An 18,866-nucleotide genomic window follows, 5' to 3' on the forward strand; every position below is an offset into this window, starting at 1 on the left:
AGAAGACTGCAGAGCCCACCGAGACCACAGAGCCCACCGAGACCGCAGAGCCCACCTCACTGACAAAAGGCAAAGGAGAAAAAGCCCAACACCCAACCAACCAATGTTCCCTTGCAACTGCTGCAACCGTGCCTGCCTGTCCCGCATTGGACTTGTCAGTCACCAACGAGCCTGCAGCAGACATGGACATACCCCTCCATAAATCTTCGTCCGCGAAGCCAGGCCAAAGAAGAAAGAAGAGTAAGCGACAACCGTCCACAATTATATGGACAAAGCATGAAAGCCTTCGCAGTGGATTACAGGTTTGAGCATGTGACCAGTGGCCTTTAGTATCCACAAAGCAATGGCAAGGTAGAGCAAGTAGTACAAACAGTGAAGAACCTGCTCAAGAAAGCAAAATACCCTTACCATGCACTATTGAGGTACTGAGCAACGGCTACAGCCCAGCTCAATTGCTAATGGGATGTCGCCTTCGCACAACTCTACCAGCTCTTCAAGAGGTTGCAGCCTGAACTCCCAGACCTGCTACAGCTCCAGAATGAGGAGAGGGAGAAACGTGTAAGAATGGGAAGTGGTATAATGAGAGACACAGTACAAGAGACCTGGAAAAGCTGGCACCAGAAGATGAGGATCTCCATTTCAAGATAGCAAGGTACAGTAATTTCCGTGCACCACAGCCTACGGTCATACATGGTTAGCAGACCACAAGGGACACTGAGACGGAATCGCCAGCATCTCTCTCCCATACCAGAGTCTCCAGGTAAAAAGCAACAAGTGCGCCCGGAAATGGACACTCCTGCTAAGGTAGGACCAGACACTCTGCCAACTGAAACAGAGTTCACTTGGCATAAGAAGAATGAGGTGTGGACGAGAATTAAAGAGACTGCAGAGACTGAATATGTAGAGACTGTAAAACACCCATAGTCAAGAAAGACTTGTATATTGTAAATGTGGTATGTGTATTTGATGAAATGGCTGCACCATTTCATCAGATGCAAGGATCGACAATGAGATAGACAACAGACTCGCCAAGGCAAATAGCGCCTTTGGAAGACTACACAAAAGAGTCTGGAAAAACAACCAACTGAAAAACCTCACAAAGATTAGCGTATACAGAGCCGTTGTCATACCCACACTCCTGTTCGGCTCCGAATCATGGGTCCTCTACCGGCACCACCTACGGCTCCTAGAACGCTTCCACCAGCGTTGTCTCCGCTCCATCCTCAACATCCATTGGAGCGCTTACATCCCTAACGTCGAAGTACTCGAGATGGCAGAGGTCGACAGCATCGAGTCCACGCTGCTGAAGATCCAGCTGCGCTGGATGGGTCACGTCTCCAGAATGGAGGACCATCGCCTTCCCAAGATCGTGTTATATGGCGAGCTCTCCACTGGCCACCGTGACAAAGGTGCACCAAAGAAAAGGTACAAGGACTGCCTAAAGAAATCTCTTGGTGCCTGCCACAATGACCACCGCCAGTGGGCTGATAACGCCTCAAACCGTGCATCTTGGCGCCTCACAGTTTGGCGGGCAGCAACCTCCTTTGAAGAAGACCGCAGAGCCCACCTCACTGACAAAAGGCAAAGGAGGAAAAACCCAACACCCAACCCCAACCAACCAATTTTCCCCTGCAACCGCTGCAATCGTGTCTGCCTGTCCCGCATCGGACTTGTCAGCCACAAACGAGCCTGCAGCTGACGTGGACTTTTTTTACCCCCTCCATAAATCTTCGTCCGCGAAGCCAAGCCAAAGAAAGATGTGTATTTGTATTGGAATGCGTAAAGGTAACTGTAGCGGATGAAGCCACAGAAAAGGGGGTTTCAAACGCAAAGTAATGGGGTTGTGGTTTAACACTATTGGTGGGACTAGCATGTAGATATTCACTAAGTGTATGGTAAAATAAAACAAAGAAAGATTGAGTAGACTGGGTCTTTATTCATTGGAGCGTAGAAGGTTAAGGAGGGGATTTGATAGAGTTATTTAAAATTATGAGGGGGATAGATAGAGTATAAGTAAATAGGCTCTTCCCCTTGAGGGTTGGTGAAATTGGAATGAGGGGTCATAATTTAAGGGTTAGGGGGCAAATATTTAGAAGTAACTGGTGGCTGAGTGGAATGATCTTCTGGAAGAGGTGGTTGCAGCAGGGTCAATTTTGTCATTTAGGAGAAGGTTGGATAAGTGCATGGATGTGAGGAGATTGGAGGGTTATGGACGGGGCACAGGTAGGTGGGACTAGAGGAGATCATTTAAATCGGTGTGGACTCGAGGGGCCGAAATGGCCTATTTCCGTACAGTAATTGTTATGGTTATATGGTTATATGAGCGGTCAACGTGGCCAAGTGCCAGTTCGGCAAGCAGATGCTGCCCCGGTGCCAGAGAAGGTTGCGGCTGTCCAACAGTTCCCCAAGCCAACCACCCTCAAGAGCCTGCAGGAGTTCATGGGGATGGTGAATTTTTATCATCGGTTCATCCCCGGCAACGGTCACACCATGCGACCGCTGTTCGCGTTGATCGCGACTAAAGAGGAAGTCCTGACGTGGTCGGAGGAGGCAGAGACTACTTTTGCCACAACAAAGGAGGCCCTCGCTAACGCAACTCTATTGGTGCACCCATGCCCGGAGGCACACACAGCACTCTTGGTGGAAGCCTCAGCCACGATGGTAGGGGTCGTACTCGAGCAGTGGGTCAACGGACAGTGGTACCCGCTGGCCTTCTTTAGCAAACAGCTGTGCCTGTTGGAGCTCAAGTACAGTGCTTTTGACTGGGAGTTCCTGGCGCTGTACCTGGCCATCCGGCACTTTCAATACTTTCTGGAGGGCAGGCCCTTCATGGTGTTCATGGACCACAAGCCCCTCACACAGGCATTCGCGATGGCCAAAGATCTGTGGTCAGCTCAGCACCAACGCCACCCCTCCTACGTGTCGGAGTACACCACCGACATCCGGCAGACAAAGACAACATCGTGGCGGATGCGCTCTCTCGTCCGGCGATCAACGCTCTCACCCCCAGCCTTGACTACACACAGCTGGCACAGGCCCATAAGCTGGACACAGAGACGCAGGCTCTCCGGATCTCCATCTCTGGTCTCAAGCTCCAGGACTTCCAATTGCCCAACAGCCCGGACACTCTGCTCTGCAACGTCTCCATTGGCTCACCGTGCCCGGTAGTCCTACCGCAGTGGAGGTCGAGGGTTTTCAGCTTAGTCCACAACCTAGCCCACCCCTCAGTGAAGACTTCGGTGCAAATGGTGGCAGAGCGGTTTGTGTGGCACGGGCTCAAAATGGAGGTGGCCAAGATGGCGAGAAACTGCACCAGGTGCCAGACCTCCAAGGTCCACCGGCGTATGCAGGCCCCAATCCAGCAATTCGACCCGGCGGTGAGGAGATTTCAGCACATCCACGTTGACGTCGTTTGCCCCCTGCTGGTGTCCAGAAAACCATGCTACCTTCTCACAGTAGTCGATCGGACCACAAAATGGCTGGAGGCCATTCCCATCAAAGAGACTTCCACAGAGACGTGTGCCAGGAACCTAGTCAGTCATTGGATCGCTAGGTTCGGAGTCCCGGCGTACATCACCAGTGACAGGGGTGCTCAGTTCACCTTCACACTCTGGGCTCAGCTGGCGAACCTCCTGGGGGTTAAACTCCACCACACCACAGCCTACTACCTGCAAGGAAATGGTTTGGTGGAGAGGATTCATCGTCATATGAAATCCGCCCTCAAGGCTCGCCTCACCAGCCCAGGCTGGGCAGACGAACTGCCCTGGGTCCTCCTCGGCATCAGAACAGCACCCAAGGAGGACCTACAGGCGTCTTCTGCGGAACTGGTCTTCGGCATGCCGCTCTCGCCCGGTGAGTTCTTTGGACCGGAGTCCAACGTTACGTCCAAGCACATGAACCTTTTGGCAGATCTCCATAAGAAACGATCCTCGCTAGCCCCCCCCCCCCCACCTCCCTCGCATCATGGTGTCCGGCCGACACATCGTCCCAAAGAGCTGGACTCAGCACAATTCGTATTTGTTCGGAGCGGCCCACATACGGCACCTTTACAACGCCCATACGAAGGTCCATACAAGGTCCTCCAGCAGTCTGGGGTATTAAATAAAATCACAAAAAGCAACATATCAAAAAATCCAGAAATATTTCTTCTAAGTAATATAAGAAGTAAAGAATTGGACCTCAAACTGGATGAAGCACAAAAAAGATTTATGATGATAACCTTAGCTGTAGCAAAAAAATGTATAATGTCAACTTGGAAATCAGAAGAGAGCCTGAGAGTACAGCAATGGTACATAGAAATGAATAAATGTATTCCATTGGAAAAAATAATATATAATTAAAAAAATAAAGTCACAGTATTTGAACAAATTTGGGAACCGTACATGGAACATAACAGAGAGGGCCTATCGCAGATCTCCATCCCCTAAAATGATAGAATAAGAAGACGAAATGAACTGACCCAGTGTGTAAAAGCAGATGACACAATTTTCTTGTTTATTTTCATTGTGTGATGACATTGTTTAATGGGTTTATTGTATTGTATATGTTGAATGTTTAGTGGGTTTGGAGGGGGTGGGAAGGAGGGAGGGAAAGGAGGGAGGAAAAGGAGAAAATAACACTGTGTATATTCAAGAGGGAAATGTTTGTGTGTATTTTGGTTAATATGGTTCATATTGTGAAAAATAAAAAAAAAAAATTTTAAAGTTGTGCCCTCTTATCTGAGACTCTCCCATGGGGAAACAACCTTTCTACATCTTCTCAGTCTATGCCTTCCCTCATTCTCGTAAATTCCAATGAATACAAAGAGCTGTCAAATGCTCCTGTCTGACTTTTAAAATGTATCCAATTCTCTTTTAAAAGCTATGACCAAACTTTCCCTATCATATAATCAGATGAAATCATCCCATATCATAAGTGTATTGCCTAAAAAAATTACTTTACATTACTCTGTTCTTTTTAAATCAATAAGCTTGATCCTGTGGCTAGTGGTTATTGAACCTTCTGCTGCTGGAAAGAGTTTCTCTTAATTTATTCTAAAGCCCTTATGATTATAAATATCCTTATAGCCTTTATTGCTCCAAGATACACATTTGATTATCCTGCCTATCCACTCAAGTGAAACTCCTCAACTCTGGAAAATTACTAGAAAAATTCTTCCACATCTTTTCCAAAATGTCAATATTTTTTTTGAAATGCAATGCCCATAAATGTACTTAGCATAGGTTAATGCTTTATACTGGTTCAGTAAAACTTTCTGATACCTTTTCCTCCATGTCTGTGCTTAGAAAGCTCCTAATATCATATAATTTACTGATATTTTATTATTTTATTATAAAAAATTGAAAATCTAAAACCACTGCAAGGAAAGAAGCAGTTTGGCCAAAAAAAAAGGAAAGGAAGACAGAATTCTTATCAGAGTGATAAATTACCTCATTTGTCAATACTTCTACCTTCATAACTAATCAAATATTATAAAAGTAATTCAAAAATTGTTTGAAATTTTAAATTCAAATTGGAAATTGAGCATCTTATCTTCTCTAAATTTAAACATGACATCACGTAGCCATTGAACATTTGAATTAGACTAGGCGGGATAATGTCTCCCCATCTGAACATAAGAGAAATAAAAGCTAATACATGCAGCTCAGATGTCGTTAAAATTATGTCACTCTCTCCAACTAAACCAAATAAAGCAGTTAGGGGATTTGGTTTAAAGTTAAAAAAAAGTGCAGGGAAAGTTTGAAATACTTTGTTCCAATATTTCTCAAGACTCGGGCATGTCCAGAACATATAATGAAGCATCTCCATTGTTGCACTTATCACAATGAGGAGATACATCCATATAAAAATGAGATAGTTTGATTCTGAACATGTGAGTCCTATGGACTACTTTAAATCATAAGAGAGACTGACCGGCACAAGAAGAAGAGGTATTAACCAATTTAAAAATTTAATTCCAAGTTCCAATTGAAAGCTGTGGGTCCTGTTCCCAGACTTTTTAAATTTTATCTGAGAGAGCTCTCTTATCCCAGCAACAAACCATATATGTTAGAAATTGAACCATTGTAGAAAGGTTGTAAATTAAAAATTACATCAATTAAATTCTGAAATGTTCTCTTTGTAATTGAGATTATAACAAATCTCTAATCTGTAGATAACAAAAAAAAAGTATTTGGTAGACTATTTTTAACTAAAAGTTGTTCAAAGTGAGACTCCTCTCAACAAATAAATCTTCAGAACTTTTAATGCCCAATCTACACCATTCTTTAAAAGTTATATAAATTATGGAAGGTTTAATGAAATAATTAGAAAAAAAAGGTCTAAAGAGAGAAAATCTCATGAAACCAAAATGTTTTCTAAATTGTATCCATATCCTCAAAGTATGCTTAACCACCTGATGTAATGGAAGATTCTAACCTGTTTTTTTTTAAACTTGCAGCTCTGGGTTCTGCAAGGCTGAGAACCTGCTTGTGTTTTAGAATCAGCAGACATAAGCTAAATTCCACCAAGGGGCCAGAGATGCTGTTATCTAACGAAAGGACATTTAATCTTCCTGCTTGTTTTGGTCACAGACTGTCAGAGGTCTAGCCTTGATGCAAAATAAACCATTGTATTCAAAGTGATAAGCTGAAAATTATGTTATTCGTTAGAAGCCTTGCATGCTAGCTTGCTTGCTTATCTTTCTTGCTCTGCTGGGAATAGGTGCTTGGGTAAGCAGTTTTTGGGTAATATAAGCCATGGTCCCGCTGCTGAAGTTTGAGACTCTCCGAGAGGTGGCAACATCTCTCAGCAAGAAGAAGAACTTCTGGAGTCCAGCCAACGTCCCAGTCAAGGGAGGGAGGTGGAGAAGCTGCTACTGGCGCCCTGACAACCTACTACAAGTGAGCAGTCATTGCCTTGCATCGGCAGTTGGGACCAGTCCAAGCGTTGATAAGTATAGTTGGGAAGGGCTTGCATATTGTAGTGTGAAATCAGCTTTTGAATTTGTAATAAACATTTGTATAATCTGAACTGCTCTTGGTGTGTGTGTCTATTTTCTTTCGGTAGCTCAAACACTGAGACCAATCTAAAACGAACAAAATGAGAGGTATAAGTTTACCCAAGACACCTGATTATTAGTTAATTTATCTAAAGATATAGGAGTGAGACTCCAAGAAGAGATGACACAAAATTTTCTAACAGAATTAGATTCCAGAGAGATCCATATTGGACAGTCTTCACATTTGTTATAACCAAAAGATTTTGTACATTGACTGCTCAATAATAAAACCTAAGTTTGGTAAGAATAAACCTGCATTCTTTTTAAGTTTTTACAAATGGACTTTATTTAGGCAAGGATGTTTATTCTTCCATATATAAGATTGAGTCAAGATATTTTTTTTTAAATTAGGAATAAAAAAATGCAAAGCCTGAAAAATGCATAAACATTTAGGTAATATATTCATTTTAATAGACTTGATTTGACCAACCAATGATAAAGAAAGGGGAGACCAATTTGATAGCGCCCCTTTCACGTGTTGATTAAGGTGATAAAATTTTCGCTGAATAAGTTTTTTATGTTATACCTATATAGGTACATTGATTTTTAATAAATCAAATTTGACATCAGATATATTAAGTAGCAAAATATTTTCAAGTCTACGAGCCATATGCTTTATCCATTTGCCTTGTTTTCAAAGATGTGCTCAAACAAATGGTTAAAATTTCCTCAATTCCTCAAAACATGGAAAGCCTCTAGCAATTTGTGGGGATATTCTATGTCCCTGATATTCATCAATGTGCCAAATACAATACCTTTTCTGATCTCTGAAACAAGATAGGGAAAAGAGTACTGGGCAACATATAGAAAATTTGCAGGGTGGGGGAGAGCACTGAAATGATTAATGGAAAAAGATAGAGAAATGATTAATGGGACGGGGAGAGAAATTTGGAGGAGGTTTTGAAATGATCATAAATGAGAAGGGGATGGGAGTGAGCTGAATAAGAGTGCAGGAATATTAGAAGTTCTTAACTCTCTATTGGCCTCTATACATTTGTGTTTTATATACATAGAGAGCATGGTACATGATCATGGTTTGTATTTCTGGAACAAGATCAAGTTTGGCAGTCAAATGTTTGATAAAATTTCTCTCAAGTAGTTCACAAAGACCTTATGACATGCATTATCCTTAAATTTTTGCACCTTCTTTAAAATTGTATTATTTACCATTGTTTCTGAACTTTCCTCTTCACTGGGTGTTTTTTCTTTAAATTTGAACGTTTCAATAAATTATCAGTCAGCTGCACAGTAATGTGAGTCAACAGGAAATGAGTGAAAAAGAGAAAATGGCGTGGTCAGACATTTGTGAATTTTAGTTTCACTTTTTATATTCCCAAATGGAATACATTACTCTTCCTCCAAGGGCAGTTTTAAACTTAAAAAAATTGTGTTCTCAACCAATGAAATTTTGAAAATATAGGAGGTCTCAAAAGCTGCAATGAAGGTTATGTACCCTTGCACTATGGATGAATTGTTCAACTGAGAAAAACAAAATATGGGTTGAAAGTCAAGAATGCATCCTCAGAGATAGCTTCCACAGAACAGAACATGGGTGCCATGAGAATAAGGACATCACTTCGTAAGATGGTCAGTGTCCCCAAAAAATAATCACTCTCCTAGAATTTTATTATTTTGGCGCACCTAAATATCACTGTCATCATTCTTCTCTTGTCTATCTGCACCATTCACACCATTTTTCTCAAGCTAATTTATCCCAGTAATTTTGTCAGTTGAAGGTACAATCCCTTGTAAATTAATTCATATTGGCAAATTACAATCAGTGAGCAGCCGAGTCATTTTTCATTGGAAGAAATCTGATGTCTCTAAAATTAAATATGCCTTCTTTCACACAGGTAAGTGAACTATTAACCCCATTTAAACCTCAATTGTGACTAATCTTCAGTTGTCTATAAATTCTAGTGCACCATTTGGAAGACATGGGAGGCCTGGGTAGGTGATAATGTGGGAATGATGGGTGGAATTTGAGTTTGGGACATTGTTAATTAGTGCAGAACAATGTTGATAGGAAGCTATTAGATCATCTGAGTGGGGTGGGGAAAACAAAAGAGATCGGGATCATTGAATTTGTGGGAGGGGAATTGGTGGTGAGAAAGGAAAACAATTGGGAGCATCAGTTTTGGGGAGATTGTGAGGTTGGTGATGGTAGCATGCTGGAGGGAAGAATACTCATGAAAATTGGGAGATGCTGAGGCAATTTATGAAAGCAGAATGGAGCGAGCCTAATGATCTTGGCAAGAGCATCCTTTTAAGCTGCAGTGCGAAGATCAAGTTGCTAGCCCTGAGAATAAACCCAAATGATGGGTAACCCCAAAGCATTTTATTACCCACATTTCCTATGATGTGCCTGAAGGAGCACAGAGATAATCATCATTCTACGTAGCCCCGACACAGAAATCATGTCGGGTGGTAAGGGCTACTGATGACCAATATGTGCCTGTTTATTTCTCTAATTAAGTAAAGATGACTCAAATACAGGTTTTATTTCAGATAAAATGTACTTTCCATCAAATAACGCTGACAAAAAAAAACACAATTCAGTTCCATTTCCACCCTTGCTGTTTCCTAAATCTTTTCCAAATCTGGATGATTGACTGGAGCCCTATGACTAGTGGTGTGCCTCAAGGATCAGTGTAGGGTCCTTTGTTGTTTGTCATCTATATCAATGATTTAGATGTTAATGTGGTAAATTTTATCAGCAAGATTGCAGAAGATACAAAGCGGGATCTAGACCAGTTGGAAAAATAGGCTGCAGGGAAGTGTGAAATGTTGCATTCTGGAAAGACAAACAAGTAGGACATGCACGGTAAATTCTAGGCACTGGGAAGTGCGGAAGACAGAGAGATCTGGGAATACAGATATGTAATTCCCTTAAAGTGGGGGTCACAGGTACAATGGGTTGTAAAGAGAGCTTTTGGCCTATTGTCCTTCATAAATTAAAGTATTGAGTCTAGGAGTTTGGATACCTTGGTAAATTTGTATAAGACATTGGTGAGGCCAAATTTGGAGTATTGTGTGCAGTTTTGGTCACCTAACTATAGGAAAGATATCAATAAATTGAAAGAATGCAGAGAAGATATACTAGGATGTTGCCAAGACTTGAGGAACTGCATAACAGGAAATGGTTAACCGGTTAGAATTTTATTTCCTGGAGCATAGAAGAATGAGGGGAGATTTGATAGAGGTATACAAAATTACAAGAGGTATAGTTAGACTAAATGCAAATAGGCTTTTTCCACTGAGGATAGGTGAGATACAAACCAGAGGACATGAGTTAAAGGTGAAAGGGGAGAGGTTTAGGGAGAACATTAGGGAAAATTTCTTCTTAAAGAGAGTGGTGGGAGTGTGGAATGAGCTACCTGCTGAAGTGGTGAATGCAGGCTCAACATTAGCATTTAAAGAAAATATGGATGGGAGGGGTATGGAATGAGTGCAGGTCAGTGGGACTAGGGAGAAATAGTTCAGCATAGACTATTATGCTATAATGTTCTATGTTTCTATGTACCCTAAACACTAAATAAGATGTAACCATTTGAAGATGACAACTGAACATCTTAATAGTGCTAATTTAACCTTGTTTTTACTCCTGCAAATCATAATCACCAAGTCTTTAATTTGGATTAAAAAACCTATTTTGTGACAGCAAAATCTGTCAAGGTTTCTGTAGTACCAGGAATCAAAAGCATCATTAATTCAGTTCCCTGAAACTACCATAGATTCCTTCTAAGTTTGTCATCTATATCAATGATTTAGATGATTTAGATGTTAATGTGGTAAATATACTAAACACAGAATGTACTCATCTGCTTCTGAAATTTCAGAAATACACCTATACGCAATTATATTGTATGGTAAAGCCATACAACAAAGGATGAATTTCTACCTCCTAATGTTGCATTTCCTCAGGATTTAACCTTGTTGAATATTAAGGTCTAAAGACTTTGAAAATGCAAACAAAAATGTGAGCAGATCATTCACAACAGCAATTTATAAGCACAAGTTGTTAGAACATTAAAATTTACCTGAGGTCTCCTGCGCATTAACTTTTAATAATTGATTAACTATAAATCTCTAACAGTTCATTGTTCCCAAATTATCTGAGAGCTTTAGTGCTACTGTACATCTGCAACAGACTGTAGGCATTCCTGAAAGTGGATCTTCACCAAAAGACCTAGTTGGATCTTTTAAAGAAAAAAAAACATTTTATGATCCCCCTTTTAAATACCTCCTATTGAGGGGTGAATTTAATTCATAGCTTTTAGACACAATGAAAGCAAGCTGTATTCTCACAGGCTTATAATAAATACCTTTGCCTAAAAGTTTAAAAAAAGCATAGCAGAGAAAAACGTTACAAAAGGATTTAATTCATCAGAGTAATCTTTAAGTTCATTCAGAAAATACTGGGTTTTTTGACATATCTGCAATGAAAGTTTCTGGGAAACCACACTATGTTCAGCTATCAAGTCTTCTGTTCCTAATCTTTACCAATTCTACTTTTATCATTGATGAACTTTCTTTTCTAGATATTTATTGCTCTTTAAAAAATTCTCACTAACTACTTTTGCTGTATCTTTTGTAATTGCTCACCTATTTACTGAGCAAAAGAAATTCATTAGAATAAGAACCGAAATGTGCAACTTACTGAAATACATCACTGGTTCCTTGTTACTCACAATGTATGGAAAATGTAAACTCACCACTGCTTTCAGATTTTTCAAACAACACTTTGGTTCTTGGTTCTTAATCCTCCAAAATATTCCATAAGTAATTTAAACTGGAGGTGGGGGAGGGTGTGCTTAAAGAGGAGATTTTTGAAGAAGAGATGTCTTCAATTTATCCAGGTCTGGTTGTGTGAGGATGTAGGGTGAAGATTAAATCATATATGATTCTTTAGTTATAAGAAACCATCATGCCATACACAGGGAATTAACTGATGAATGATGGCTCTATATGAGATTTCACTGTTTTGCACTGTTCTTGGAACAATTCTAGACAGTTTAATATTGAACTTTGTTTCCTTGCAGAAAATATTTCAATCCTCACAATGTGGTGAAACACAGGGACAAACATATGGCTCACCACTCAGTTGAAAGGATCAACGTTCTACTCTTTGTGCTATACATTGCTTACTTTGTGCAGTTGAAATCCAACTTTGTACATAATTAAATCTAGCACAATTGTTTTCTATAAATATCATCACATATTTTATCAGAAGTATTGTTTCAAATAGATACGGAACATAAAACATAAGAAAACCAATATACTCTTGAAGAATACACACTGTTTATATTAGATAAAAAAGGTTGATTTTCTTCCGAAGAAGAGACACACGCCAACAACAGAAATGTTGGTAGCAACACCTTTTTGATGCACAAAGCATGAAACACCATAACAAGCCTATGAACTACAATACCAAAAGTATATACAGAGAGACATCCTAATGGTAGTCGATGAATCAATGTTCATGTCCAATCTTGCCAGATGAGTGCTATATTGTGAAATGATGCAATTGTGTTAGATTAAGATCATATAAAAAGAACATTCACTTACAAAAATGCATTAAAGATCTTAGTAATTTTCATCAATATTTAGTAAACTGAAAAATAAAGAACATTCCAATTCTGCAGACACCACATACTTGCAAATAAATTTAAGCTCATCTTCTTAAATTGCATTATACTTTCAGTCTGAAGTTACTCAATGAAACAAAAAATGATGTTGACATTTTAAAGTGAATTCCTTAAGAAACAAAACTCATAGAAAATAATTAATGCATATCTCTGCCACTTCTTTTAGAACATCAATTCTACTTATATATTGATCAATGGATTTGAAAACAGAAAAAAACATTCAGGTTGCTTAATCAAGGGTGAAATTCAAAATATTTTATTAACCATCCCCTCTCGTGCTTCACACCACCAAAATCTATTGTTCATCTTTAATCTTGTATCAGTGAGAATCACCAGGAAAACAAAAGAATAAGGCATCTTGCTAATCCATCAATTGCTTTAGAGTGATTAATATTCAGCAATCCATATTAAAAATCAAAGCATTTTTAATTTCTCACTATTAAAAATTGTAAGCCTAAATGTAAAACAAACTACAGTATCTCTCATTTCATCTGTGATACATTATCACAAATTATACTTGGAATGTGGAACCAGCTAATTAGTGACGAAATCTGCTGAACTACTTGCAAATCTCAAATTTTAACCTGAAAAAAGTAACATCTTACTGCAAGATCCTAACACTTCAATGTAAACAATTGTTGATTAAATAGTAGGAAAGGTCTTTTTCTCACCTTCGGTGCAGTACTTCCCCATATACCCTGTGCTAGAACAGTCACAGGTAACTTCCCCTTCGATTAAAGAGCAAATTCCACCATTTTCACATGGGTTTTCAGTGCAAATGCCTTCCTTTACCAGTTTCACCAAGTGACTCCCTAATAGCACTGGTGGAGAGTCCCCATACTTCAAACCTTCAATAAATCCCTTAAAAGGAGGTTTGTTTTGAACCATGTTCAAAGTTAACGCAGATTTCCGAATATCCTTTGGGACTCCTCCTATGAACAGATCGCTTACAATCTTCATATACTGCCGTTGAGGCTTGACTTCAGCTGACTTTGTTTCTCCATCCAACACCAGGATTGTTCTCAGGTTATTGCGGGAAATCATGAGAAAGTGCCAGTTGTCATCATTTACCAGCTTATCCATACTGATATCGGTCTCAAAGCAATCAATGCTAAATTTAAGTTGAACTTTCCCCTCCACTATCATCAGCTGCACAAAATCACAGTATCCTCCATCATCAAAGTACAGCAGCAGAGCACTGGAGAGTTCTGTTTTGAACTGAAAACTTAGATCACTCCTGGTGCTTGCATCCCAACGTGTATAGCGGGTCCACAATCCTGGTGCTCCAGTAAATTCAATGCCCAGGCAAAGCCCCGCTAAAGAACTTAGCAACAGCACAAAGCAGAAGGAATCCATGCTTATTATGTTGGCAGATGCACAGAAATGCATGAAATCGGTGAAAAGTAAGGGAAGAAAATATAAAACTCTCACAAAAAGTGCAGTTTGTCAGAGGGGATTAAATTCACGGTAACAGAAATGGTCATTTGAGAGGTAATCTAAGCTAACGATGACAGTTGGTAAGGTCAAATCAAAGCTGTTCATCCAGCAATGGCAGAACACAGGATAGTCTCTAATTCCTGAGCTTTGACTGTGATCAATTCACATCAGCTCATTCATGGGAAGTTCCTGATAAGAGATGATGAGCAATTGTGAATGTGCTGAAGTCTTCAGTGGGTGGCTGGCAATAAACAAGTAAACTGGGATTTCAGTCAAACTTCAAGCTGTCAAGACTAATTCTGCCATCTACAGTGACGAGGCACTATTTTGCCTGTGATTTTTATTTTATGAGTTCACAGTTTAATCCTTACATGCTGTAACCAGGATCCAGAGACACCCCATGATGTCAGGACACATTTGCAATTGCCACTGCCTCAAAGAAGCCACAATGAGCTGAGTCTCACTCTGCAGCCTGTAAATAAAAGTAAAAACATTGTTAAAAATATAAAAACTAATTTATACAATAATCACTAAAATATCCTCAGACAATACACAGATTGTTCCTTAATACATCAATCTTAATAAATAGTAAATTTATTCTCTTGTGAATTCAATAGAACAGCACCATCTCCAGAAATACACAATTCTATCAGAATCCTCTCTGGACACCAAAAATTACTAGGCATTAACTTTGCCATAATACATCACATTCTGGCCTGAAACATTTATAAGAATTCAGGACCAGTCCGAAAATCTTGAACTCACGTAAATGGTTGCACATAATTATTTCAACAGACAAAGAAAAGTATCCTCCACCTAAGATTTCTGAAGAAACAGAAAATTGATTTCTAATTACAGGTATACCTTTTCTGAGCTTAATTCGAATGCCATCATTGAGATACATCCCATTTGTTAGCAACAACAATTTGCATTTGTATGAATCAATATAACATCGAGAGAGGCCCCACTGTGGCAATGATGACTCTTTGAAATTGCAACTAATGGAGCCCATGCCACCCTTCTTTCCTCATCATCTTGCAAAGTACTTACTTTAAGCAAACATCCATTTCCCTTTTTCAAAACTACTCCTGCAACAGTTTTCACTGCCCACTCGAACACATAAGCCCAAGGCTTACTGAGTGACAGATGGTGCAGCATTTGTCAATGTGTTCTATCATTGAAGTCCAGACTTGTTGAAACTTTGCAGCTTTATGCAAGATAATGCCATTCAGATGCTACAATAGACCATGGCTTGGGATATTAGTCCTCTGATTTTGAAGAGAATTCAGTGTCTCATAAATAGAAACCAAAGAGGAAGTTAGTTTTTGTTTTAATGATTCCCCATTAGTTTGAGGTTTGTTTTTATTCACAAGTATTTCTGTATTTTTATAATGTTATTTAATTGTTAATAGTATTTTCAAAACATTAACCTTAGGGCCATGTGGACTTCGCTGTTCGAAACCCTATCAGCCAAGAAACCTTGCCACCAAGTTGAACTGCCTTTCCATCTTATCCAGCTGAATACAGGCGTGTTCTCAGCTGGGTGTAAACCCCTGCAAAAGGCAGTGGACACAGCCTAGGACATCATAGGCAAAACCCTCCCCACTTCCCATAGGTAGTGAGAATGCTGAACTACCAAAGGAACTACTCACACTTAACATCTGAGACTCTCATATGTACAAAAGAATATTTATTTATCTATTTGCATAGATTACATACTTGACCTGTATACATATTTCTTGACTATATGTGTGTTATGTCTGGATGTGTGCCTGTATCTTTTCTGTCGAGTACCAGAGAACATTGTTTCGTCAGGTTGCACTTATACTATCAGATGACAATAAACATGACCTGACCATTGAGAACATCTACAGGGAATTCTGCCATAAGAGAACAGCAGCAATCATCAAGGATCAACACCACTCAGCACATGCTCTGTTCTCACTGCTACCATCAGGAAAGAGATATAGATGCCACAAGACTTACACCACCAAGTTCAGTAACAACTGCTACCCCTCCACCTTCAGACTCAATGATAAACTCAATCAGGGACTCATTTCAGGACTCTGACTTTTGAACTTTTTTCTCTCTCTCTCTGTATTGCACAGGTGTGTTTACATTTCTTTATTTGTTTACAGGTCTACATTAGGTACAGGTGTTTTTTGCACTACCAATAAGCAGTAATTCTGCCTAGCCCACAGGAAAAAGATATCATGCATGTAATCTGACTGTGGTGATATGTAATTACAGCACTAGGTCACCAGGGGTCATCCCAGTGACCTAGTATATAAACCAGTCCAGAGCTACAGACTAGCCTTCCAGGTTCATCTTGCAGAGAGACAAGACCTCTTTGTGTACATATTAGTTTATTAAAGCTGTATTATACTCGCACTGCTGCTGTGGTTATTGTCAGGACAATTTAATAAACTAATGTCATAGCTACTAGGATGGAAGCTGCTTCTGCTCCAACGGGCATTCCCGACCACCTGGAGACTCTTCCTGAAGAATGGAATCCAGGGACGACCAGCACGCACGTGCATCCAAGGACAGAGACGGCGAGGGACCGCTGTACTGGAATCGTGGTGGAATGTGGGTAAGACCACAAAAGTATGATGGGGGAAGAAAGAAACAGCCAAGACCCCTGCCTGCCCATGGATTCGCCAGTACAGGTGCCACCAACCCTAAATCCCGGTCCGATCAGAAAGGGGCCACTACAAGCGCAGGTGGAAGGATCTCCACAAGTTGTGCTCTTGATCGCCATGTATGTGCAGAATTCCCAACTGCTCCAGAGCCAGGGAAAGCAGACACTGCTACAGTCACTCCCCCAGCAGCAGTTTCCCCAGTACCAGGGAGACCTGATGCTACCCCCCAAGTCCACTGCAAACGTCCCAAAGCCAGAGATTCAGCCAACAGCCCCAAGCACCCAGGTTACTCCTCCAGCAGACACAAGCCCCACAGAGGCTCTACCAGCAGCTCTCAGTACCCCAGGGTCTGCCCTTGCTACACCTACACCCAGAAACCACATGGAGACCAGGAACGATCCCCAGGGTTCCCCCACATTACCCAAGGGACCAGAGACTGCGGTTTAGCCATGTGCTGCGACCAGGCAGGCTGAACCTCGATCCCAGAAATCCTGGAGCCGGCACGCACTTCGGCCGTTGGCAGAGATACTTTCTGAATTACGTGGAGGGTGCTGAGGCATTGGATAAAGAGGTATTAATGCTGCCGTTAGCGCAGCTGGGAGACCACCCTTACTCCCTTATACAGGATGCCAGGTCCTACCAAGAGGCAATGAGCACCTTACAGAAGGATTACAGTAAGGGGCATAGCGAACTCTACTCCCGGTACAGGCTCATGGCCAGGTCACAACAAGTAGGAGAGTCTGCCAGAGACTTTATACTCTCTCTGAAAGACCTGGCGAGAGGCTGCAACTTTAAAGCAGTATCAGCTCAGGAGTATGCAGAGGACCTTATTAGGGACAGAATTGTTGCGGGCATACGGTCCACTGAGACGAGACATCGATTGCTGGAGAAAGGAATGGTGGGGCTAGATGAGGCAGAGACTATTGCAGAAGCTTTAGAAAGCACCAGGAAAAAATTGTAGGAGTACTCACAGGACCCTGGGGCTGGAACAAATGTCACACTGCTGGACTCTCTAGCCCTACATAAAGGAAAGTATGCTGCCTCACAGGAATTCGCACCTTGAGGGTCCCAAGTGCTTTTTCTGTGGACAAAGAAAGCCCTCTGCCCTGCCAGAGAAAATGTCTGTTCCAACTGTGGAAAACATGGGTATTATGCAAAAGTCTGCAGAAGCTCCAAGGCCACAGCCAAGGCCCATTCTCATGCTAATGAGAGGCGGGAAAGCTCTTCTTTCTCCACAGACAAACAGAAGAAGAATGTCAAGTGCATCCAGCCATCTTGGACAAATGCTACAGAGCAGTCTTCAGGAGATGAATATAACGCCGAATATTATCGGATGGAAGGACACGAAGGACATGCCAGACTTGCTTCCTATGCATGAATCAAACGAGTCCACACAATTTATCTGATGACATTGTGTGCATCAAAATTAATGATGTGAGGGTAAATTGCTTAATAGATAGTGGAAGCATTGAAAGTTTTATTGAACAGGGGTTAGTCAACCGCCTTGCCCTCCCCACACGCCCGAGTGAGCACCGGATCATGTTAGCAGCCAGCTAGCAGCCTTGTGGCTGAGGTAAAACAGTTTTGCAGGGTTACTCTTGAAATCCAGGGCACAAAATACCAAGGGTTCAAATTACTAGTACTCCCTCACCTCTATGCCCCGGTACTATTGGGGTTAGATTTTCAGTGCCAGTTAGAAAGCATTACAATAGTGCACAACGGGCCTCACCCCCCCACTTCGCCTTACAAAGAAACAACACTGCAGCCTGTTTGTCCTGAACATAGAACCCCCTCCACTGTTCACACATCTCACTCCAGAATGCACACCAATAGCCACAAAGAGCAGGAGGTACAGCCCAAGGGACAGAGCCTTCATTAGGACAGAGGTCCACAGGCTCTGCTCATAGAGCAGAGCACCAGCCCCTGGAGAGCCCAGGTGGTTGTAGTAAAATCAGGAGAAAAACTGCGAATGGTAGTGGATTACAGCCAGACAATCAACAAATTTACCCCCTGCCACGCATAGCAGACATGGTCAACAACATTGCACAGTATAAGGTGTTCTCCACCATAAACTTGAAGGCAGCATACCACCAACTGCCC

The 18,866-nt window shown here is 41.2% G+C and overlaps 1 protein-coding gene across 21 annotated transcripts in view; it reads right to left on the bottom strand.

The window, feature by feature from the left end:
• Nucleotides 1–18,866, bottom strand: part of LOC138753237 (neurexin-3-like) — a 2,173,925-nt gene that overhangs the window by 2,108,560 nt on the left and 46,499 nt on the right. For all 21 annotated transcript variants that reach the window (XM_069916009.1, XM_069916007.1, XM_069915992.1 and 18 more), the window contains one exon: nucleotides 13,359–14,596. In XM_069916009.1, coding sequence (XP_069772110.1) covers nucleotides 13,359–14,076 — 718 coding nt within the window. In that variant the 5' untranslated portion in view covers nucleotides 14,077–14,596. The remainder of the gene's footprint in view (nucleotides 1–13,358; nucleotides 14,597–18,866) is intronic.

Source organism: Narcine bancroftii, chromosome 2 (assembly GCF_036971445.1).
Source record: "Narcine bancroftii isolate sNarBan1 chromosome 2, sNarBan1.hap1, whole genome shotgun sequence".
NCBI classification, from domain to species: Eukaryota; Metazoa; Chordata; class Chondrichthyes; order Torpediniformes; family Narcinidae; genus Narcine; species Narcine bancroftii.